The sequence below is a fragment of the Aegilops tauschii genome, chromosome 6 (genome assembly GCF_002575655.3).
Source record: "Aegilops tauschii subsp. strangulata cultivar AL8/78 chromosome 6, Aet v6.0, whole genome shotgun sequence".
Lineage (NCBI taxonomy): Eukaryota > Viridiplantae > Streptophyta > Magnoliopsida > Poales > Poaceae > Aegilops > Aegilops tauschii.
The window spans coordinates 235,713,670-235,737,461 of NC_053040.3; the positions used below are offsets into that span (position 1 = coordinate 235,713,670).

The window sequence follows — 23,792 nt, forward strand, 5'->3', positions numbered from 1 at the left end:
CGCCCACGCCCAGCTCGTGGCGGTCACCGCATAAATCGAACAAAGCTTCTCCGACAATGGTCGGCAACCCACGGCCGAAGAGTTGGCAATCGCCGAGAGCGTTCGAGCAGCCGTCCGTTCCTCCGTCGCATACCTTGAGACGATGGAGCCCGTCCAAGCCCAGATCGCGGCCGCCCACGCCCAGCTCGTGGCGGCCTTTTCCAAAGAGATGCGGACGAGGATGGCGAGATGATTGTTGAGTATGGTGCGATGGATGCCATGGAGCCCCTTCCCCAGGAGACCGTCGGGCGCGAGCTGGAGATGGAGGCGGCGGCGGCGGAGATCGACGAGCACTAGCTGTAGTAGTACTCTTTGTTTTGTTTAATTAAGAGCGTCGGTCTTTAATTTGTTAGAGTAATGTTTAGGTCAGCTAGCTCTGTTTAATTGCTGAACTTGCTGATTAAGAAGTGTGGGTGTGTTGTAGTCTCCTTTGTGTACCCAAATTATGCAATGACGTGGATGACCACTGTAACCAGGGAAATTCGAACCAAAATTTTTGACGTTCAAACTCATCAAACATGGGTTAAGCTATCTGAATTGTTTGTGATATTCACATATCGTACACAGTTTTGAATAAGGGACCGTGTCTGATGACACTTTGCACGCCAGTTTTTTCGCTGAAGCGATTCCAAATTTTCGGCTTCCATGGAAATATCTACCTCCCGCCCCCCTTACCAAAAGCCACATTTCCCCTGTTTCCGCCTTTCTTTCCAAGTTGAAACTTTCACTCCTTGCTTGCAGCGCTGCCTCCTCGCCGGCGACCCTCCTTCACGCTGCTCAGCCTCGTCTATCCAGGCAGGTAATGCACACCCGACCACCATCCTCCTCCTCCTTCCACATCCCACATGCCCGACCACCGGCGCGACACCTTCCACCCAAATCACCGACCCCTCCATCAAATAAGCACCGCCCTAAGCCATGGTGCACGCAATATAGCCAGGAGCTCAAGGAGCATTTAAGCAGCGGAGAAGCAAATCGCGGCCGCACGCGCGGATGAGGTCGCGATGGCTGCCATTCGTGCCGACCCCCAAATCTTGGAGGAGCACCTTGCCATTTGATAACTACGCCGGTTAAGCATGCTCGGTTTACCCGTTGCGTGTGCTGCTCCCGCCTTTCCTTTACAAATTTTAGTGAATTGTGCTATCTAATTTTACCATGCAATCTGTTGCTCTAGTGTATATGTTCTATATGTCGTGCGGTGTGGTGCTCACTTATTAAGTGTTTTGTTAATTAGTTGTCGTCTTCAGTTAACTGTTTGGTTCAATTCTGCAAATGTGATGTTCAATTCTTCAGGCTGCAATTTTGTATTGTCTTCCATATGAGAAATAAACCGAATTTATCTTTATAAAATACATGAGAAACAAATACAATTGCTATATTTCCAAGTTGTCAAGCATGCTTGGTTTGGTTATACATTGTGCAATGTGGTGCTCAGTTAACGTTTGGTTCATTTGTGTTGTGGTGTTTAGTTAACTGTTTGGTTCAATTCTGCAATGCGATGTTCAATAGTTGTGGGTGCATTCTGTTATTGTATACCATGTGAGAAATAAGTTGAATTTGGCTGTAGTAAATACATGAGAAATGAATACAATTGCTATATTTCCAAGTTGTTAAGCATGCTTGGTTTGATTAACTGTCTGAACTTCTATTAGGAGTATGTTATATTGTGCAATGTGGTGCTCAGTTAATGTTTGGTTCATTTGTTGTGGTGTTTAGTTAACTGCTTGATTCAATTCTGTAATGCGATATCCAATTGTCGTGGGTAGAATTTTGTACTGTTGTGCATGTGAGGAATAAATCGAATTTGGCTGCATTTAATACATGAGAAACATATACAAGTGCTATATTTTCTAGTTCTTAATCATGCTTAGTTTGGATAAATGGGTTTTCCATGTGGCTTGAATTAATCTGATGAATCTGCTTTTTCATTAACATATTTTACTGATAGCATGCGAACCCTTACTTAACCTGATGACTACCTACCTTATATGCGTTGCAGAGAAACAATGGGAAGCACTGAGGTTTACAATCGAGGTTAGCACGTGTATGGTCTGTTGTCTAATAGCACATTATTATGCAATTGCAGGAACCATTCTAATATTTAGGTTTTTAACAATTTTGTCTTGCACATGTAGGTCCTGCTGTCAGAGGTTTTGACCCATTTTTCGACACTTTTTGCATATGGGAAAATGAGTTGTCCATGAATATCAATCAAGTCAAGAAACTCAGAAAGATTGTTAGGATAAAGAAATTAGCGACAAAAAACAACAAGATCTTTGTTTGCACAATGAAGAAGACATCAGTTAACTACAAGATAGTACTAACTATTATACCTTGCCTTTTTTTATTTCTTTGCCCCATTTCCAATATAGAGAAGATATTTATGCACATCCTTGTTTTCAGGCCTTTCCAAAGCAGTTCACTGATGATTACCCCTCAAACCACCTCTATGGTCAGGAGGCGAGGAAGGTTTTCATACAACATCCATGGTTCAATATTGAAGTGTTCCTGAAGAGGATGAATGACGGACGGTCAATCATCCACAAGCACTGGCCTAAAGTTGCAAAGACCTTCAACATGAATGAAGGCTCAATATTCGCCTTCTGCTTCAGCAGTTTTCCAGATGAGATGCATCTGTCTATATACCGTCTATGATGCTAATTTCGAAAGGTTCTACATGTTGCATGTGAAACTTGGTGCTGGTGCAGTTGTGTAATGGGGTAGCTGAGTGCTGAAACTATATCATGTTGTACTCTGATGTATTTCAATTATGAAATCCTGCTTTCTTAATATATAAATGAAATATATTATGTGCTTAATATGAATGTCAATTAGATTAATAAATGGATTATTAATAATAGGGCAATTAGCCTGCTATCCTGCTAATTGGGTTTTGCTATTGCAAACGATTATTCAGAAAATACCGTGGGCGATGACATCAGGCAACGCACACAGTTTCTAGGAATAAACCGTGTTGAATCAATGAACAATCACACACGACCTTCTCTTGAAAACTATTTGCATTAGACCACCTTGCACGAACGTTTACCACATAAAAACTGTGTGTGATGGACAGTCTTTGCCACACAGTTTCTTCTACGCACCGTGTGTGATGCATTCAATAACGCAAACGATAAAATTGTTAATATCGTGTGCAATGGTAATGCTATCACAAACGATTTAACGGGAAAAATTGTGTTTGATGTACCTATGAACGGAAACGTTTTCTTTGGAGCGACTGTGTGGGATATACATACGAACAGAAACGTTTAGCGGGGATGACTGTGTGAGATGTACTTGCGACCGAAAACAATTTCGCGTGTATAATTGTATTTTGTTAGCTCTACTGTACGTATTACCGTATTTGAGTGCTCGCCGGTCGCACACGACCTCATTTTGCCGAGCATGTGTGCTAGGAGGGCATATCCCGACGGTTTCTGGGTCATGTGGGAAGGACCCCCCTATCACCATCACTCACTAGGTGACGGTTCGAAATGCCGTCGCGGAGAAGGGTTAACAACAATTTGTATAGCACCGACGCGTACCAGTACTGGCGCATGTGTAACATGTGGCCTTGCCGAAGCGACGGACAGAGCAGGCGGTGGTGGCATGCTTAACCGTATGTTTTTCTTGGGAAAAGTCTGAAATAAACTTTGAATTCATACTCAAAGTCTGAATCGAACCCTCACCTTCCGATACCTAAAACTGGCACCCTGTATTTATTGATCCCGGTCAATATTCACCTTGAACCTATTTGTTGCAGCGGGAAATGATGATCCCAACCGGGATTACTCACTTCTTTCATTGACTACTTTAGGCCCACAGGTGATCTCCATCTTCTTTCTCTCCCACGTTCTCTTTTTCTTTCTCTTGGACTAGGCCACGCCACATGCATATCTACTCTTCAGATGTTGGCCACACAATAAGCTCACCTTGCTCTGCACGTAAGCAGGTTGATCCATTCCGGCTTGATGTGCTGCTACGTAAATAGTTAAACACGTAAAACACATTCTTGCGCGCAAACCTGTACTTGTACTATGACTACGTGGACCACCTGCTGTTTCGGCCGCTCCGGCCGAACAAGGAGGCGGTGGCGTGTCGACGTACATTAGTGAGCTCTACGATGTGCACATCCACCCAGGAACGGCGGTCATAGAAGTACCATGCGCTGTGCCATGAATGATGTCTGAGAGCATAAGCCTTGTAGCCGACGGGCTTCGGCATGCTACTAGCCAACCAGGTAAGAAACAAGACACCACCATGAATGATGACGACATGTAAAAGTGATGAAGGAACGCATATGCATACGCATCATCGCAAGTAGAGGCCGGATTGCTAAAAAAAAAAGAGAGTACTGGCCGAATATACAACAGACTCACAATCTGTCTAGCGATTACATAGTCCTTGATCCCATGCCATGTAAGCAACCTGGTGCCAAACAAGATATGAACAAAAAAAAAAAAGACCAGGATTGACCAGAATTAGAAAGTATAGGGTAACAATTTCAGGGATTTTAAGGTTATGGTTCAATTCAGATTTCGAATATAAGTTGAAGGTTTATATTAGACTTTTCTCTTTTTTATTCCCGTTGCATCACACAGGCATGTTTCATGTTTCCTAGTAAAAAAACCAAACCGTGCAACAACTCACCTTATCCGATCGCAAGATTCTGGCCTCGCCATCCCGGAATCCACGTATCTGCAGGCCCCCACCACGTAAAAAACTCACAAACACGCGAGAAAAACAACGCAGGAATTCGCTAACCACACCCGCCGAGACACCACAGGAAACACAACCCACTCTCTCTCTCTCTCTCTCTCTCTCTCTCTCGACTCCCCCCCCAATCCGCAGCTCCGCACGCGCTCCTCGCCTCCGCCATGTCTGGCCTCCTCCGGTGGAGGCGCCTCGCCGCCGCAGCCACGCGCGCCGCCTCCACCCTGACCGCAGCCGAATGCTCCCCTGCCATCGCGGCGGTCCCGCCACCGCACCGCCTCCTCCAGGATCGGCGCAAGTGGGAGGGCCCCTCGTCCTCCTCCGGGGGCGGCTCCTCCTCGTCCTCCTCTAACGACGAGCCGGAGCCGCGGCGTATCCGCGCGGAGGCCCACTGCCCGCGCTGCTCCAAGCACATGGACATCCTCTTCTCCCACCGCGCCCATCCCCCTTCAGCCCCCGCCGCTGTCGGCGGCTATCAGACGCTCAACCTCTGTCCCAACTGCCGCACCGCCTACTTCTTCCACCCCAACCACCTCGCGCCACTTCAGGGCACCTTCGTCGAGATCGGCCGCGTCCGGGCTGACCTGCCCCCGGACGGCGTCAGGGTCAGGGACCCCTCCTCCTGGGAAGCCATCCGTGCGAGCTCGTCTTCGCGCGACGATGGGGATGGTAGTGGCGTGGCCGTGCATGTGCCGCCCGGGCCACCGTTCCATCCTAGCCTTAACGTCGTCCGCGTAGCCGGAGGCGGTGGCGGGGGAGGAGCTGCTGGCGGTGGGGGCGAGGAGGGAGGGGGAAAGGACGGATGGGGCGGGTCGAACCTTGGGAAGGATTTTCCGACACCTAAGGAGATTTCCAAGGGGCTCGATAAGTATGTGATTGGGCAAGACCGAGCCAAGAAGGTGAGGATTCTATACAACTCTTTGCTGTAATCATGCTCCCGTTCACTTGTTTTATTTACTGTTTATATCAGAGATGGCATTTTGCTGCTGCTTTTGGTCAGCTTGTGGGAAATATTGGGTTCTTAATGCTGAATCCAAATGCTAGGTCTTTAATGCCTAGTCCGTGTGCTCCTCTCAGTGCACTCAGCACAACAGTTTTTGTGCCAGCTGTGCTGTGCTAAAACTTGGGGCATTGCTCTCGCGTGGGAACACAATTATGTTCTTTCCTACTTTTTTCTTATTTTGACCTGCGGGAGTTGTAAGAAGCCTACAGAGGGGAGGTTTGTAATGGCAAAAGCAGTTTGAAATTTTGAGCTCCATCAAATGATGGCATGCAAGGAGGGTGTTCTTCCTTTACACCAAGATACATCTGAATTTACGGATTTAACCTATTTTACCCATTGCGTGATAATGAAAGAAAATTTAGTAACCTTTGTTTTGATATACCACTTTTAGAAAAGTTTACGGATATGCAGATCAATGGTGTGGAATTGGTACCTGATGTAGGGTGGAACCCTAGATGGCCGATCTTTCACGAAAGGAGCGGATCCCAAAGAGGAACACGAAGAACACGAGGGGGAAACACGAGGAAAAACACGAGAGAATCACTCAACCAACAAGAATAGATCGCACATGCGCTAGAACGATGAACACAAAGGTGAGATACAAGATCCAAATCCAACAAAGGACGATACAAAGGGTAACCGGTTCTTCTCCGTGAGGAGGTCTTGATGGGGCCACCCAAGAGGGGGTCTTGAATCCAAGGGGATCTTCTCCGTAGAGGGGCCGCGGTCTCTCTCGTGGAGTAGATCCGTAATGGATGAGCAATGCTCTATCTCTCATATGAGCTAAACCAATGCTAACCCTAGAAAGAGGGAGGAGGAGTATATTTAGTCTATGGGGGCGAAGAGGTACATGGGCCTCGGCCCTTTACTGTGCGCAGACAGGCGGAGCCGGATGTCCGGGCGTCGGGCCGGATGTCCGGGCCTTCAGGAGGAGCCGGATGTCCGGGCTGGCGGCGATAGCTTCTGTAGGTTCTGGTGCATGGCGCCGGATGTCCGGGCTTCTGGTCGGATTTCCGGGCTCGGGCCGGATGTCCGGGCTGGACGTCGGATGTCCGGGCCCTGTAGACTTGGGCGGCTGGGCTCCTGCTGATGTGGTCGCTCCAGGGGCCGGATGTCCGGGGCCTGGAAGGTGATCTTGCTTCCTTCCGTTGGTTTTCTTCATCCATGGACTTGGCGGCTTGTCTGTCTTCACGTGCATCCTCAGGAGGTCCCTCTTGACACCTAATCATGCATAGCATATCGGACTTAGGTAGTAGCCATGTCTCGAGTGGATCATATGTGATATCACTAAGGAAGGAAGTCACCTCGTTCTCGAGAGCTCTAGCTCGTGCTCGTGTCATAGGTCCTCTTGGCTCTTGATGAGACGATGGTAGGTCCATGGGGATGATCGTAGGATGCTCCGCATCAGTACCTTATACTGAAAGTAATGAAGGGTAATCTGGTAATCTCACCTCACACACCATCTGTTCCATGGTAGTTCCAAGTAACGATAATGAACTAACCCAGCCCTAGTCATCAGCTTCCCATGGTCATCAGCTTCCCATGGTCATCAGCTGCATTCACACGCAGATACATTATTCTAGCTCTATTGTAATAGGATCTCAACAGATTGTTGTTGAGCATGTTGTTCCTCCTCGCTCTATTCTAATCTCTATAGACTACCCCATGAGGAAAAATACAAATCATCAAGTTCAGCTGAATACTTCTTCTTTCATGGTATCAGAGCAAGGATAATGCGGTCACCAAGAGCCTATGTGTGGTCTTCCTAGGAAACACACACGCAGTCTCCTTTCTGTCATGAACTATATACCTCAGCACCCTCAAGGAGAGCCATGTGGCACACATACATGCCTGAGAAATTCTGCTGCTGTTGCCATCATTGATTGCATTGTTTACGGTCGATTAGCGCTGTACATAAAATGTGCCCCTCTTGCTGGGCAGATGGATGCACCCAACTGCACGTTTTACTTCTAAATACGAGCCAACGAATCTGCCCCCAGTCTCTAGCTCACGTTGTCAAGCTCAGCCTGAAGCCCGACATGTACACCAGAATTCCGTTTGCCACGTTTTACAACAATGTATAGAAGACAGGAAGAGAAATATTGACCTGATTCAGCACAGATCAATCTTGGGCAGCTGTTGTTTTTTATACAGCTTAGTGCCGATAGGCATACAAGGAGATCGATACAGGTACAAGCATTGTGTCCAGTTGTACTACATATGGTACCCAAATCCAATCTTTACACAATAGAATCCTATTTCGATTGGCTCAGCTTTGCTGATTGAGGACTTATGATTACCCACCTATTAGTATATTTTTTTGCGGGAACGCTATTAGTATAGTTAATCAGAGTTTTTTGGCAAACACATTGCATGAGATGTAAATCTTAATGAGATTCAGCATATGAGAGGCCTTTGTCAAGGGGACCCTCTGTCCCCAATGTTGTTCATCCTTGTCATGGACGCTCTCAATAGCTTGGTTCAAAAGGCCAGGGATGATGGCTGCTGCAGCCCCTATCTAGCCGACCACTTCGTCATCGTGTTTCTCTTTATGCTGACGACGTGGTGCTTCTTATTGTAATGGTGGCTTCAGATTCGGAGCTGATCAAGGATATTTTACATGTGCTTGGGGGTGCATATGGTCTTAAGACGAATATTCAGATGAGTAGTGCTATACCAATCCAATGTTCGGTCGGCGACTTGGCTGTTGTCCAGGAGCATTTGCCTTCTGAGGTGAAAGAGTTTCCTTGCAAATATATTGGCTTGCTTTTGTCCATCAAAACTTAACAACAATCCAAATTCAACCTATCATTGATAGAATTGCTGATCAACTCCCGGGATGGAAGGTTGAAGTCATGACACGGGCTAGCTGAGCGGGTAAGGTCATTTTCACATCTTTGTTTGTGTATTTGGATATGGCCATGGATCTTCCAAATTGGGCTTTGAGGGCAATTGATAAAATCAGAAGGGGCTTCTTGTGGAAAGGAAGGAAGGAGGCAAGAGTTGGTCATTGTTTGATTGCATGGCTGATAGTGTGCCGTTCCAAGGAGCTCGAAAGGTCTGGGTATTCTTGATTTAAAACTTGTGGTTGGGCACGGATGCGATGGCTATGGGTGCATAAAACCCAACCAGATAAACCTTGGGACCAGATACACTATACTAGTTCATCCTTGTATCAAGGCTCTCTTCTCCACCGCTATTATCTCGGTGGTGGGTGATGGTCGTAACACCCTTTTCTGCATGGATGGTTGGAGGGGCAGTCCATTGTTGATCTTTCTCTGTACCTTTTTGCCCTTATCCCTAAAGCATCGGGGCATCCGGCTAATAGCCATACGGTTCATGATGCATTGGTGGGACGTTGTTGGGTGCAGGATATTCAAGGCACTCTCTTGGTGGCTGCTTATCCGAATATTTAAATATATGGGATCTTGTGTCCAAAGTGGAGATCCAGAATGACATTCAAGATAAGCATTCTTGGAGATTTGCTGGAGATGGTTAGTATTCGGTGAAAACGGCCTGCAAAGCGTAAGTGTTCTTTATTGGTTTTAGTTGGTCTGGAACATTGGAGGTTGATTTGGAAGCCATGTGCCCCTAAGAAATGCCATTTCTTCCTGTATAATAAGTGCTGTATGGCTGACCGCCTTTAACGGAGGGGTTCGCCACATTTCAGATTGTTGCCCATTTTGTGAGCAGGAAGAGTATATGATTCATCACATCCTTGTCTCTTGTGTGTTTGCAAGAGACTTGATCCCTCCTGTTCAGACATCTTGGCCTCCCCGACTTGGCGCCCCAATCACCTTCTGCTCATTTATTTGATTGGTGCCCTAGAGCCATCTCTAAGGTGCCAGGTTCTATGCAGGGTGGTTGGAAATCCTTAATCACCCTTTGTGCTTGGATGATTTAGAAGCATCGAAATGACTGTGTCTTCAACGGGAGTTCCCAATGTTCAAAGGGTGCTACTGGCCATTAAAGATGAAGCACAACTTTGGTCCTTAAGACTGATCATGGGAGAGTCCTGGTTGTGGTCTTGGTTTGAGTGTGGGTCGTCTTTTTCTTGCTTCTGGCGCATCCGTTTTAGCTGTTTAGTAGGGCTTGTATGTACATTTATTCTTAATGCAATGGTACACAACTCTCCTGTGTATTCGAGAAAAAAAAATCTTAATGTAGTTGAGATGATTCGATTGGAAATGGAGTTTGATCAGCGGGTTTTGAGTGTTGGTTTAATTTAGTTTTCTCCTAAAGATATCTGATAACACTTGTCTCATGGCTAGTACTGCTTTTATTCACACTAGCAAAGGTGAGATCCAGGTGATCGCTAGTTATGGGAGTGCGCTCAAAGGATATAAACAGGGTTTCACAAACAAGTTGTCACTCTCCCCGTCACGTAAAAGAACACCATGAAACAATGACAAGGAACCAAACATATTGCGTAGCCACAACCCACAATTGATCTAATGTGAAGACTTTGTATGCTTTTCTACTATTTTTATGCAAATTCAGAAAGCACCAGTGGTTACTTAACGCTGAGGGCAAACTATTAACTTAATGAGAGTGCTCTTATGTGGATTCCAGCCATTGAGCGATTCAATCGGGTGTGTGGAATGTGCCCATCGCGGAGCAGGTTGGTAGGAACCGGATCCCTACCAGGGCGTGGTCTCAGGTTGTAGGGGTGGAAGGAGGGATGGCGTGGAGGAAGGCGTGGTCGCCGGCGCTGGGGCGCCGTCGTTGCGTGCGTGAGAGAGAGAGAGAGCAGGGGCGGTGGCTAGGGTTAGGTCTCCCGACTCCCTAAGGAAGCCGGGCAAATATGATTGCTTCTTGCTTAATCCCAAAATGGGTCCTTACACGAGTTTATATAATCCTCCTAATAAGATAATTGGGCTAAGCCCCTAATAACGATAAGATAAACTGGGCCACAACTAACTGGGCTAAGCCCCTAATATGCCGGTCATAACATCTCTCCCTGCCTGCACAAACAGCTCGTCCTCGAGCTGGAAGGCGGGGAAGATCGACGGTCGCCAAACACCTCCGCGTCAACTGGGGCGGGCTGGTCGCCGAGCCCGACGGCGGCGGGGTCCTCCTCAATGTAGTCTGCAGCCTCCAGGTAGAAGAGTCGTGGGCAGACGTGGCCCGGTACGTAGGGCTTGTCGCAGTTGAAGTACAACCCTTGGGGCGACGCTCGAGTTGCTCGGCCGGGGTGAGCCGGCGGAACGGGCGTGCCGCAGCTGTGGCGAGGGGCGCTGCGGAAGCCTGGGCAGGCCGACCCTGCGCGGGAACTTTCGGCCAGGGTGGCGGCCCAGTGGCACGGGGCGGTGGCGCCTGCTGGATGGCCACCGCGCGACGCTCGAACGCGCGGGCGTAGTACATGGCCGTCTGGAGGTCCTATGGCCCGCGCATCTCCACGTCCACGCGGATGTGGTCCGGTAGGCCGCCGATGATGAGCTCAGCCCGCTGACGAGCCGAAACGCCGGGGGCGTGGCACGCCAGTGCCTGGAAGCGGTCGGCGAAGTCTTGCACCGAGGTGAGGAATGGAAGACGCCCAAGCTCCGCCAGACGGCTCCCGCGTATAGGCGGACTGAAGCGCAAGAGGCACAAATCGCGGAAGCGCTCCCATGGTGGCATGCCGCCCTCGTCCTGTTCGAGGGCGTAGTACCACGTCTGCGCGGCTCCTCGGAGATGATACGAGGCGATCCAGGTGCGGTCGGACGCGAGCGTGCGCCGTCCCCTGAAAAATTGGTCGCATTGGTTGAGCCAATTCAGGGGGTCGACGGTGCCGTCGTAGGTCGCGAACTCCAGCTTGGAGAATCTCGGCGGCGTCTGGATGTGGACGACGGGCGGGTGCGCCTCGTCAGCACGGAGCAGCGAGGATGACGGGGCCGAGTAGGCGGGCATCAGGGTGCCGCCCTGGAACAGGGGCCCGTCGACGCTGGCGAAGGACTCGACGGAGCCCGAGGACCCGCCAAACTGCATGGCCGGGTGCGTCGCCGGCGGGGGCAGCACGTGCGGCCCGACCGAGGCCGTCGTGTAGACCAGCTCAAGGGACCCAGCGAGCCAGGCCGGTAACGGAGACGGCGACGGGGGAAACCGGACCTGGTGGATGGGCACCCCCCGGGCCCGTCGTCGGGATGCCCAGGGCCGCGGTCGCCGGTGGCGGCGGCTGCAGCTGTTGCCCCTGTTGCATGGTGGAGGCGCCGGGGTTCGTCACTGGTGGAGGCTGCCACGACAACTGCTGCATGGCGGCGGCGACGGGGGTCGCCGAGGATGGCGGCTGCTGCGGCGGCGGGGCGGTGGCGAAGGGCACAGGCGGCTGCGGCCCATAGGATCTCGCGAGGAACGTGTAGATGCCCATGACCGCCTGGGTGAGATCCTGGATGGCAGCGTCATCTCCTCCAGGGTGAAGACGACGGGGACGGGCGCGACGGAGGTGACCGGCAAGAGCGGGGCGCTGGCTGTGGTGGCCATCGGGGCGGTCGTCGTGGTCGACAGCGGGAGGGTCGGGGTGGGCGGCAGTGAGGACATGATCGCACCGAAGTTATCTGATACCAAATTTGTGGTACCGGATCCCTACCAGGGTGCCGTCGTTGCGTGCGCGCGCGCGAGAGAGAGAGCCGGGGCAGCGGCTAGGGTTAGGTCTCCCGGCTCCCTAAGGAAGCCGAGCAAATATGATTGCTTCTTGCTTAATCCCAAAACGGGTCCTTACACGAGTTTATATAATCCTCCTAATAAGATAATTGGGCTAAGCTTCTAATAACGATAAGAGAAACTGGGCCACAACTAACTGGGCTAAGCCCCATGCCGGTCATAACACAGGTCATTAGTGCGGTAGGTCTGGATGATCTGGAAGCAGAGGAACGCCTGCGTCTTCGGCGGCGCTCAGCCCTTCATTACCGAACTCACGGCTAGAATTAGAGAGGAAGCGACCCTTTGGGTCAGAGCAGGAGCCACAGGCCTAGGCGTAGTCTTACCGACCACTTGGGACGTCCACTAATCCTTTTTTGTTTTGTATCTGTAACCCTCCCTCTCGGAGGCTTGTACTGATGACCCCTCTCTTTTTTCAATGCAATGAAACACAAAGTCTTTGCGTTTTCTCAAAAAAAAAAAAGAGGCCTGCGGTGTCTAGATCCTTGGCAACTTGGTCAATGTACGCCTGGAGTTGTGAGATGTGGCTTCATTTGAGCACAACTTGAGCAAGCCATTGAGATGCAGAGCTTAGGATGCTTTGGTGATCGGAAGGGTTTATCCTTTTAGGGAGGCCTTGGCGTTAGTTTCTCTCCTTGTCTGACACCAGTGACAAAGATTGCTCATGGAGGCATGAACTCGGCATTGACGACCACTTCATCTTTCTGCGTCCAGTGGCTGCCAAGAGCTTGGTAGTGCTCATGGAGAATCTGTCTGGCGTTGCTATGGATATAGACCCAGGTGGATTTGCTCAACCACAGGTCTGCCACCTCCAACAGTTTTCTACAGAAGCTGTACGGAAAAACTGATCAAGAACGCTGGTGATTTCACCTTCAATCAACCTTGACCTGGGTGCACCTTTCCTTGATCTGTGCCATCTAACCAAATCTAGTGCAAGTTCCAATGTTCCATACACAATATAGTACAGCTAGTGTTGATGAGATTTGGCGATCAACTATTTGTACTGTCAAGGGTGTTTTTTCTCAATTGTAAGATATATTAGCCTTGAGTGGCAAAGGTGGCACCTAGATATTGATTTAGTATAATCGGCATGATAAGCTCAAGTACTCCTGCTTAGTATTGTGTACTCAACACTCAACACTAACGCTTCCATAGCTTTGATTTTCTGATATGATGTTACCATTTAAATTTGTAGGTGCTATCTGTTGCAGTGTACAACCACTATAAACGTATATACCATCAGTCTCTACAGAAAGGGTCAGTTCCATTGTACCACCTCAATTCTTTTTGTTTTGCTTATGAAATGAGTAAGAATATTTATTACTGCACCCACAGAAATTAGAACTCATGCATATCATTCAGCGACTAATTATGTGATGTATAAGCTAAAACCATTAGGTCTGGAGCAGATTTGGGTTGTTCTGATGGAGAAGCTGATGGTGAAGACAATGTTGAACTAGAGAAAAGCAATATACTGTTAATGGGCCCTACTGGTTCAGGTAGCATCTGCAACTATCCTCAGTTGTTGTGATTGGAATAAACTGAATTCTGGTTTCTTCTATGTTGGACGAACTATAATAAAGAGAGAGCGCTCATCAGTAGTATTTTGTTTGGATGCTTCATTTTTTCACAGGTAAAACTTTGCTTGCAAAGACATTAGCTCGGTTTGTGAATGTGCCATTTGTAATTGCTGATGCAACAACATTGACCCAGGTAAGTGGTTCGCTATTCACTAATGTTTACATTCTGGAGGATATTATTAGTGCATAATAATGTATAGTACTGAAACTGCACCTCATATACTCGGTTTTAGTTCTACTAAGCCTAAAACCTATTGATTCCAAAGTTTGTCTCCATAGCTCTAACTTTCTATTAACCCCTGTCTGACCATCATCCACTAGCACCACATCATCCTCAAAGAGCATACACCATGGGATATCTCCTTGTATATCTTTGTTGACCTCATCCATCACCAAGGCAAAAACATAAGGTCTCAAAGTTGACCATTGGTGCAGTCCTATCTTAATCGAAAAGTCATCGGTGTTGCCATCACTTGTTTGAACATTTGTCACAACATTATCGTACATGTCCTTGATGAGGGTATGTACTTTGTTGGGATTTTGTGTTTCTACAAGGCCCACAACATGACATTTCGCAGTATCTTATCGTAGGCCTTCTCCAAGTCAATGAACACTATACACAGGTCCTTCTTTTGCTCCCTGTATCTCTCCCTAAGTTGTTGTACCAAGAAAATGGTTTCCATGGTCAACCTCCCGGCATGAAACCAAACTGATTTTTGGTACGCTTGGCATTCCTCTTAAGCAGTGCTCAATGACTCTCTCCCATATCTTCATTATGGCTCATCAGCTTAATTTCACGGTAACTAGTATAACTTTGAACATCCTGCTTGTTCTTGAAGATCGGTACTAACATACTCCACCTTCATTCTTCTAGCATCTTGTTTGCCTGAAAAATGAGGTTGAAAAGGAGTCAGCTTAGTTAGCCATACTATCGCTATGTCTTCAAGGCCTCTCCACATCTCAACGGGGATACAATGAGGGCCCATCGCCTTGCCTCCTCTCATCCTTTTTAAAGCCTCCCTGACCTCAGACTCTTGGATTCACTTCTGAATTCGTCGCACAAAACGCCTGCTAGTATCATCAAAGGAGTCGTCCAGCTCAATGGTAGAGCTCTCATTCTCTCAATTGAACAGCTTGTCGAAGTACTCCCGCCATCTATGCTTGATCTCCTCGTCCTTCACCATGAGCCGACCTGCTCCGTCCTTGATGCATTTCACTTGGTTGACATCCCTCGTCTTCCTCTCTCGGATCTTGGCCATCTTATAGATGTCCTTTTCGCCTTCCTTTGTGTCTAAGTGCTGGTAGAGGTCCTTATGGGGTACAACAGAGGAGGAAAAAAATCATATGTCAAATCTGTTTGGCTACTTCTACTCTAGTCTAGTTTTTTTTTCTTTTCTTAACCCTAGCTACTGTTTTCTAGTCTTCTAGCTATGAGGAGAATGGTGAATCATGTAATGTTTTCTAGAGTGTTCTAGCTATAAGTAGAAGTGAGATGTCAGGGGTCCTTACCTCTAGTTTGTAACCAGACTATGTACCCCACTATCTATAACAGAATTTGGTGTTCTTATCTAAGATCTTGGACTAGATCTTGTGTTCTAGGAGTTTTGGATTGAACTCTTGCTGCCGTATTGTCCTATATTCTCCTCGAGCGATATGTAGCGCAACACGTTGAAGTAGTTCGTTCAACACTAGTGCTGTTCACTTTGTAGCAGCAAGTGGAGTTGCTCCTCACAACCTTGTGCTGCTTCAGGTTCTCATACGCCCGATCCCTTGCTTCACTCACTGCTCGCTTTGCAGCCTTCTTTGCCGCCTTGTACTTCTCTATGTTGTCTGCACTCCTATCCAGGTGTAGGCATCTGAAACAGTCTTTCTTCTCCTTAATAGTCTTCCACCGGCAGGTACCTTTAGCTTCGCTTCTACTTCCTTTGGTCACCCAAAACTCCTCTGAAGCCACCTTACGAATGCAAGTCGCCATCTGCATCCACATATTGTTTGCATCACCTCCTTCCTCCCAAGGGTCCTCCTTAATAACCCTCTCAAAAGCCTGAGCCGCCTCCCCCTTGAGCTTCCACCACTTGGTTCTAGCGACTTGGGGCGCTTATCCCGCTACACGGATCCAAAAGCGGAAGTCAGCCACCTAAAGCTTATGTGAGGGACAACACTCTCTTCAGGTATCACCTTAAATCTAGTAAAGCATGCATGCCTTCTCTTCTCGAGAGGACGAAATCAATCTGGCTAGAGTGTTCACCACCACTAAAAGTCACTAGATGGGATTATCTCTTTTTTAAGAGGGTGTTAGCTACAATCATGTCGTAGGCTAGAGCGAAGCTTAAGACATATTCTCCTTGATTCCTGATGCCACAGCCAAAGCCCCCCTACACCCCTTCAAAACCTGTGTTAGATGTACCCATGTGGCCATTTAGGGCTCCTCCTATGAAGGGCTTCTCACTAATAGGTACACTCCTAACCATGACGTCTACTACTCTCTTGTTGATCAAGATGCCTACTTCATTTCTTTGTGAGCGATTCAACTAATAAAAAATGATTAACTGCCGTCACCTGATTCCTTTAGGCATATTTTTAAGTGAATCTCTCTCTCTCTACTTTGTTCAGACACTAAGGCTTTATTTTTCAACTTCCTGCAGGCAGGGTATGTAGGAGAAGATGTAGAATCTATATTGTACAAGTTACTTACGGTATGGTTTTTGATTGCACATATATTTAAACAAATAGGAGCTACTAGTTGACTTTTCACTATTGAGTCCTTGAAAGTGAACTCTGGGTCTTATATTTGAACATTAACTAGGTGGCAGATTTTAATGTGCAAGCAGCACAACAAGGGATGGTGTACATTGATGAAGTTGATAAGATCACTAAGAAGGTCTGTCCAAATTAACTTCTGTTGAACATTTTTCCTTGGTATGGGAATCGTTAATTAGTTGGGTGCATTCAACATGCAGGCTGAGAGCCTTAACATCAGTAGAGATGTATCAGGCGAAGGTGTTCAGCAGGCTTTGTTGAAAATGCTGGAAGGCACAGTGAGTCATCTTCATTGACCTTCCGATGAAGCAGCATGTTTATAAATTGAAAGTTTGAACGTTTGCAAGCAGATATTGGCTGCCACTAGGATTAAAATGTATCATTCGTAGATTAATACTCCCTCCGTTCCTAAATATAAGTCTTTTTAGAGATTCCAATGCAGACTACATATGGAGCAAAATGAGTGAATCTACACTCTAAAATATGTCTATATACATCCGCAGTCCTTACTGAAATATCTAAAAAGACTTATATTTAGGAACGGAGGGAGTATATGCTATTGTACAGAAATGTGTAGTGGTGGCTGAATGCTATACCTAGTTCTATTCATGCATTTTCTTTCTTTTGTGCTGTGTATTGTGAGCTTGCATTTTGGAGCTTTTATAGTTATGTCATTATTGGATTTGCAAATGTATTGGTTCGAGGCATCATATAATTTTGTTTTACATTAATCCTACTATGCACTAAAAAGGAACTCATTTGCTTCATTGATATCATGCGATCTTTCTGGGGTACTATGATTCTTGGTAAAAGACAAGATCATTTCTTGATAATTGTCTCTACATATGGATGCCTTTTGATATGTTTTTCTAATGTGGTCATGTTTAGATAGTCAATGTCCCTGAGAAAGGAGCAAGGAAGCATCCTCGTGGTGATAATATACAGGTACTGTCAGCACAATTTGTATATGACATTCTTCCCCAAGAAAGTGTGCATGGTATACATTTTGCCTGAAGAATTACAGTATCACACCGCCAGTACCTGTGTCTTGAGTGGTAGCAAAAATAGAGAAAAATATGGAATTGTGTGACCTTATCATCATATTAGTCCTTCGTAGAAAAGAGAACTTATTTGTTATGAATGCATACCGTGCTGCTTTATACATGTATTGTATTGTTTCTTTACACCCAGTGGCGGTGCCAGGAGGCAGGAGCTAGGACATGTGGTGTTAGTAACTTCTAGAGATTAATGCTATTTGTAATACTATGTTTATTCAGATTTTTGTTTGGGGCGTAACCCTCTCAGCGATGCTCCACATCGGAACCCGGGTGTGGTAGAAAATGGGCAAGGGCTGGGCCATCACCCCCCTGGTGGCGCGCCGTATCTTGATCCGGATACGGTGGCAAGTGAGCGAGGATCGGGTCGTCGCATCCTTGGTGGCGCGCTACATCGGCGCCCGGATGTAGTGGAAAATGAGCAAGGGTCTTCGCATTTGACTCGACGAGTGCGAAGGGTAAGGAAGCTAGCCGAGTCTAGGAGGATTCGCTTAGGTAGCTGGAACGTAGGATCTCTGACAGGGAAGCTTCGGAGCTAGTTGATGCAACGGTGAGAGGTGTTGATATCCTTTGCGTCCAAGAAACCAAATGGAGGGGACAGAAGGCGAAGGAGGTGGACTGGTGGAGGATACCGGCTTCAAGCTGTGGTACACGGGGACGGCTGGAAACAGAAATGGCGTAGGCATCTTGATCAACAAGAGCCTCAAGTATGGAGTGGTAGACGTCAAGAGACGTGGGGACCGGATTATCCTGGTCAAGCTGGTAGTTGGGGACTTGGTTCTCAATGTTATCAGCGTATGCCCAGCAAGTAAGCCACAATGAGAATACCAAGAGGGAGTTCTGGGAAGGCCTGGAAGACATGGTTAGGAGTGTACCGATTGGCGAGAAGCTCTTCATAGGAGGAGACCTCAATGGCCACGTGGGTACATCTAACACAGGTTTTGAAGGGGCGCATGGGGGCTTTGGCTATGGCATCAGGAATCAGGAAGGCGAAGATGTCTTAAGCTTTGCTCTAGCCTACGACATGATTGTAGCTAACACCCTCTTTAGAAAGAAAGAATCACATCTGGTGACTTTTAGTAGTGGCCAACACTCTAGCCAGATTGATTTCATCCTCTCGATCTCGAGAAGAGAAGATAGGCGTGCGTGCCTAGACTGTAAGGTGATACCCGGAGAGTGTTGTACCTCAGCATAAGCTGGTGGTTGCTGACTTCCGCTTTCGGATTCGTGTCCAGCGGCATAAGCGTGCCAAAGTCTCTAGAACAAAGTGGTGGAAGCTCAAGGGGGAGGGAGCTCAGGCGTTCAGGGAGAGGGTCATTAAGGAGGGCCTTGGGAGGAAGGAGAGGATGCGGACAATGTGTGGATGAAGATGGCGACTGACATTCGCAGGGCGGCCTCGGAGGAGTTTGGAGTGTCCAAGGGGAGGAGAAGCGAAGATAAGGATACCTAGTGGTGGAATGATGTTGTCCAGAAGGCGATTAAAGAGAAGAAAGGTTGCTTCAGACGCCTACACCTGGATAGGAGTGCGAACATAGAGAAGTACAAGATGGCGAAGAAGGCTGCAAAGCGAGCTGTCAGTGAAGCGAGGGGTTGGGCATATGAGGACCTCTACCAATGGTTAGGCACGAAGGAAGGCGAAAGGGACATCTATAAGATGGCCAAGATCCGAGAGGGGAAGACGAGGGATATTGGCCAAGTCAAATGCATCAACGACAGAGCAGACCAACTCTTGGTGAAGGACGAGGAGATTGAGCATAGATGGCGGGAGTACTTCGACAAGCTGTTCAATGGGGAGAATGAGAGTTCTACCATTGAACTGGACGACTCCTTTGATGAGACCAGCATGCGTTTTGTTTGGCGAATCCAGTAGTCTGAGGTCAAGGAGGCTTTAAAAAGGATGAAAGGAGGCAAGGCGATGGGCCCTGATTGCATCCCCATTAAGGTGTGGAAAGGCCTCGGGGACATAGCGATAGTATGGCTAACCAAGCTTTTCAACCTCATTTTTCAGGCAAACAAGATGCCAGAAGAATGGAGACGGAGTATATTAGTACCAATCTTCAAGAACAAGGGGGATGTTCAAAGTTGTACTAATTACCGGGGAATTAAGCTGATGAGCCATACAATGAAGCTATGGGAGAGAGTCATTGAGCACCGCTTAAGAAGAATGACAAGCGTGACCAAAAATCAGTTTGGTTTCATGCCTGGGAGGTCGACCATGGAAGCCATTTTCTTGGTACGAGAACTTATGGAGAGATACAGGGAGCAAAAGAAGGACTTGCATATGGTGTTCATTGGCTTGGAGAAGGCCTATGATAAGATACCGCTGAATGTCATGTGGTGGGCCTTGGAGAAACACAAAGTCCCAGCAAAGTACATTACCCTCATCAAGGACATGTACGATAATGTTGTGGCAAGTGTTTGAACAAGTGATGTCGACACTGATGACTTCCCGATTAAGATAGGACTGCACCAGGGGTCAGCTTTGAGCCCTTATCTTTTTGCCTTGGTGATGGATGAGGTCACAAGGGATATATAAGGAGATATCCCATGGTATATGCTCTTTGCGGATGATGTGGTGCTAGTTGACGATAGTCGGACGGGGTAAATAGGAAGTTAGAGTTATGGAGACAAACCTTGGAATCGAAAGGGTTTAGGCTTAGTAGGACTAAAACCGAGTACATGATGTGCGGTTTCAGTACTACTAGGTGTGAGGAGGAGGAGGTTAGCCTTGATGGGCAGGTGGTACCTCAGAAGGACACCTTTTGATATTTGGGGTCAATGCTGCAGGAGGATGGGGGTATTGATGAAGATGTGAACCATCGAATCAAAGCCGGATGGATGAAGTGGTGCCAAGCTTCTGGCATTCTCTGTGACAAGTGAGTGCCACAAAAGCTAAAAGGCAAGTTCTACCGGATGGCTGTTCGACCCGCAATGTTGTATGGCGCTGAGTGTTAGCCGACTAAAAGGCGACATGTTCAACAGTTAGGTGCGGCGGAGATGCGTATGTTGAGATGGATGTGTGGCCACACGAGGAAGGATTGAGTCCGGAATGATGATATACGAGATAGAGTTGGGTTAGCACCAATTGAAGAGAAGCTTGTCCAACATCGTCTGAGATGGTTTGGGCATATTCAGCGCAGGCCTCCAGAAGCTCCAGTGCATAGCGGACAGCTAAAGCGTGCGGAGAATGTCAAGAGAGGTCGGGGTAGACCGAATTTGACATGGGAGGAGTCCGTTAAGAGAGACCTGAAGGATTGGAGTATCACCAGAGAACTAGCTATGGACAGGGGTGCGTGGAAGCTTGCTATCCATGTGCCAGAGCCATGAGTTGGTCGCGAGATCTTATTGGTTTCACCTCTAGCCTACCCTAACTTGTTTGGGACTAAAGCCTTTGTTGTTGTTTGTTTGTTGTAATACTATGTTTATCCGAAATCTCTGTGGATGGAACCCCACAGCTTGCTCCAAGTGCCACCACTTTTTGCACCACAAATGTCATATTAACTTCATTTTTCTAATTGCCTTCTACCATCTAAACCATGATCCACTTTTCAAGGCCTTCCTTGTTTAAGGTAATGTAATCATGGGTGAGCTTTAATTCTCTATTCTGCATGCCATACAGATAGATACGAAGGATATTCTGTTTATATGTGGGGGTGCTTTTATTGACTTGGAGAAAACTATATCAGAGAGGTACCATTGTTTTTTACATGTTTCAAAGTTGCTATCTCTGGTGTTTCCTATCAGTCTTCATCTAAGGGGCATCCCACCCCCTTTTTGTGTAAATAGGCGGCAGGATTCTTCTATTGGATTTGGGGCACCTGTCCGTGCAAGCATGAGGACTAGTGGTATTTCAAGTGCTCAAGTGACATCGTCCTTGTTAGAATCAGTGAGTACCAGAGTCCAGGAGCCAGCTATTTTTGGAAGCTTTGTTTCAGGGAGAATGTGAATGCATTTGCTCTGTAAAAGCTAAAGTGTTTTTTATTTGGTTTTGTTTTCAGGTTGAGAGCGGCGATCTTATAGCATATGGACTCATTCCGGAGTTCATTGGACGTTTTCCTATCCTTGTCAGCTTGGCAGCACTAAATGAGGACCAACTTGTTCAGGTAGATCTGTAGGAGAAACAATATCCTATTAGGTGGAAAACATATTTCTATATGGTTCTTATTGAACTGATGGCTAATGCAATAATGTACTGCTAGGTTCTCACCGAGCCAAAGAATGCTCTAGGTAAACAATTCAAGAAGTTGTTCAGCATGAATAATGTGAGTATATTTTCATTGGAAACATGCAAGTGTTATCTGGCGCTTCTCACACTGTTGGCTTTCAGGTTAAGCTTCACTTCACGGATGCTGCACTAAGAATAATTGCCCAGAAGGCAATGTGCAAAAATACAGGTGCACGGGGCTTAAGGACTATCCTTGAGAATATTCTCATGGATTCCATGTATGAGGTTCGTCCGATAGCAACTTTGTATTCCTTTTCCTTGAACTTACACACAAACTCAATGGAGCTGGCATTCATACCATATATTCATGAATTTGCGACTGCCTTGCAGATTCCAGATACAAAATCTGGAGAGAAGCGAATTGACGCAGTGGTTGTAGATGAAGGTGCAGTAGGATTGGTGGACCGACCTGGCTGTGGAGCTAAGATCCTTTACGGCGATGGTGCATTTGATCGTTATCTATCCCAGATAAAGGTGGGAATTGCTAACCTCAATCAGCTTGCCTTCATTGACTGCCTTGTGATGCTAATATCAATCATTTGCTGCGAGTAATATTTCGTGGACTAAAAATGCTGCAGGCAATGGGAGACGGAGCAGGAAGCGAAGTGGACGGGGATCCTGACCTTTCTTCGTCAAGAGCCATGAGCATGTGATTTCATGGTTCCTCTAGCTCTACTGTACACTGTAAAATCTGATCCTAGCTGTATTAATGTAAAGAAAAAAAACACATGTGCAGTACCCATTGCTAATTCAAACCCCAGCTGTCTGGCCGTCCTCACGCCTTGCATAATCTGTAGCAGGATTGGGAAGTGTATAGTGGAGCAAGTTGGGTGTCGACGTGTGTGTGAAGGTGAGAGACTTTTTATGTGAAGAACTGTAATGCTTGCCAGATGTTGTAAAACTTCAAACACTGAGATGAAGGGGCTGAAATTTAGCATGGAGATACGAAATCATGTTATCAGCTCCTTGCCCGAATTGTGCTGTGTGGTGTACCAGCCTTGCTTGGTAGAAAGAAGAAAGAGATCCGAATGCTTTAGGGCGTGTTTGGTTCCAGTTTGCTACAGTTCCTGCATTACATGCCCATCTCCAGCGAGCCAGATTTTTGAAATGCAGCCTCATATGTAGTAGATGCAACCTGTTTGGTTGCCTGCATCACATGAAGGGGTATTTACCCCTGCTGTTTGGTTGCCATTTTTGTGCTTAGGGTGTGAGCAGATGAAAATTTGAGCTGTTTTGTTGCAAATCGTTTGTGTTTTGCTTACCCCATTCAAATGTGGTGGCCTTACCACCACATGATCAGCATAACAGCAAGCACATATGAGATCAAACAAAACAAGCAACTAAATGAAATCAAACAAAGCAAGCAAGGAAATGAAAGCAAACTACTTAACTACATAGCATAAGTCTAGATTAACAGTAGGGGCATCCTCCTTCCCTGCTCCACGCTAGGGTGCTGCTCTTGGCCAAAATATGAACAAGTTCCCAACACAAGTATCATAAGTCTAGGCACACACCATAAAAGTTTAACACTAACACCTTACTTAACTACATAGCATGCTTAATGTCACCAACGTAGTTATGCCTGCTGCAACGAAACCTGCACATGACCGAGGAGTTGTGGCTGTAGATCTGAACCTTCAGTCCGAGTCCTGAGATGCGCACAACGACGAGGTCGCCGGGGACAATCCGATGGCGGTGGCAGAAGTAGTTCCAGCCCCGGCCAAGCACCATGTGCCCCTCGAAGTTCTGGACCTGCACCCAGAACACACACCGCTTGTTCG

The 23,792-nt window shown here is 47.2% G+C and overlaps 1 protein-coding gene across 1 annotated transcript; it reads left to right on the top strand.

Annotated features, from left to right (window-relative positions):
• The first annotated feature begins 4,773 nt into the window (after positions 1–4,773).
• Positions 4,774–22,961, top strand: LOC109779736 (CLP protease regulatory subunit CLPX1, mitochondrial). Its single transcript, XM_020338363.4, has 15 exons — positions 4,774–5,651; positions 13,587–13,648; positions 13,790–13,890; positions 14,025–14,104; positions 16,617–16,667; positions 16,778–16,852; positions 16,932–17,009; positions 17,620–17,676; positions 21,406–21,476; positions 21,573–21,672; positions 21,785–21,889; positions 21,986–22,048; positions 22,114–22,236; positions 22,342–22,485; positions 22,590–22,961. Exons 1-15 carry the CDS (start codon positions 4,917–4,919, stop codon positions 22,662–22,664), a joined length of 1,920 nt encoding a protein of 639 aa, XP_020193952.1. The 5' UTR covers positions 4,774–4,916; the 3' UTR covers positions 22,665–22,961.
• The last annotated feature ends 831 nt before the right edge of the window (positions 22,962–23,792 follow it).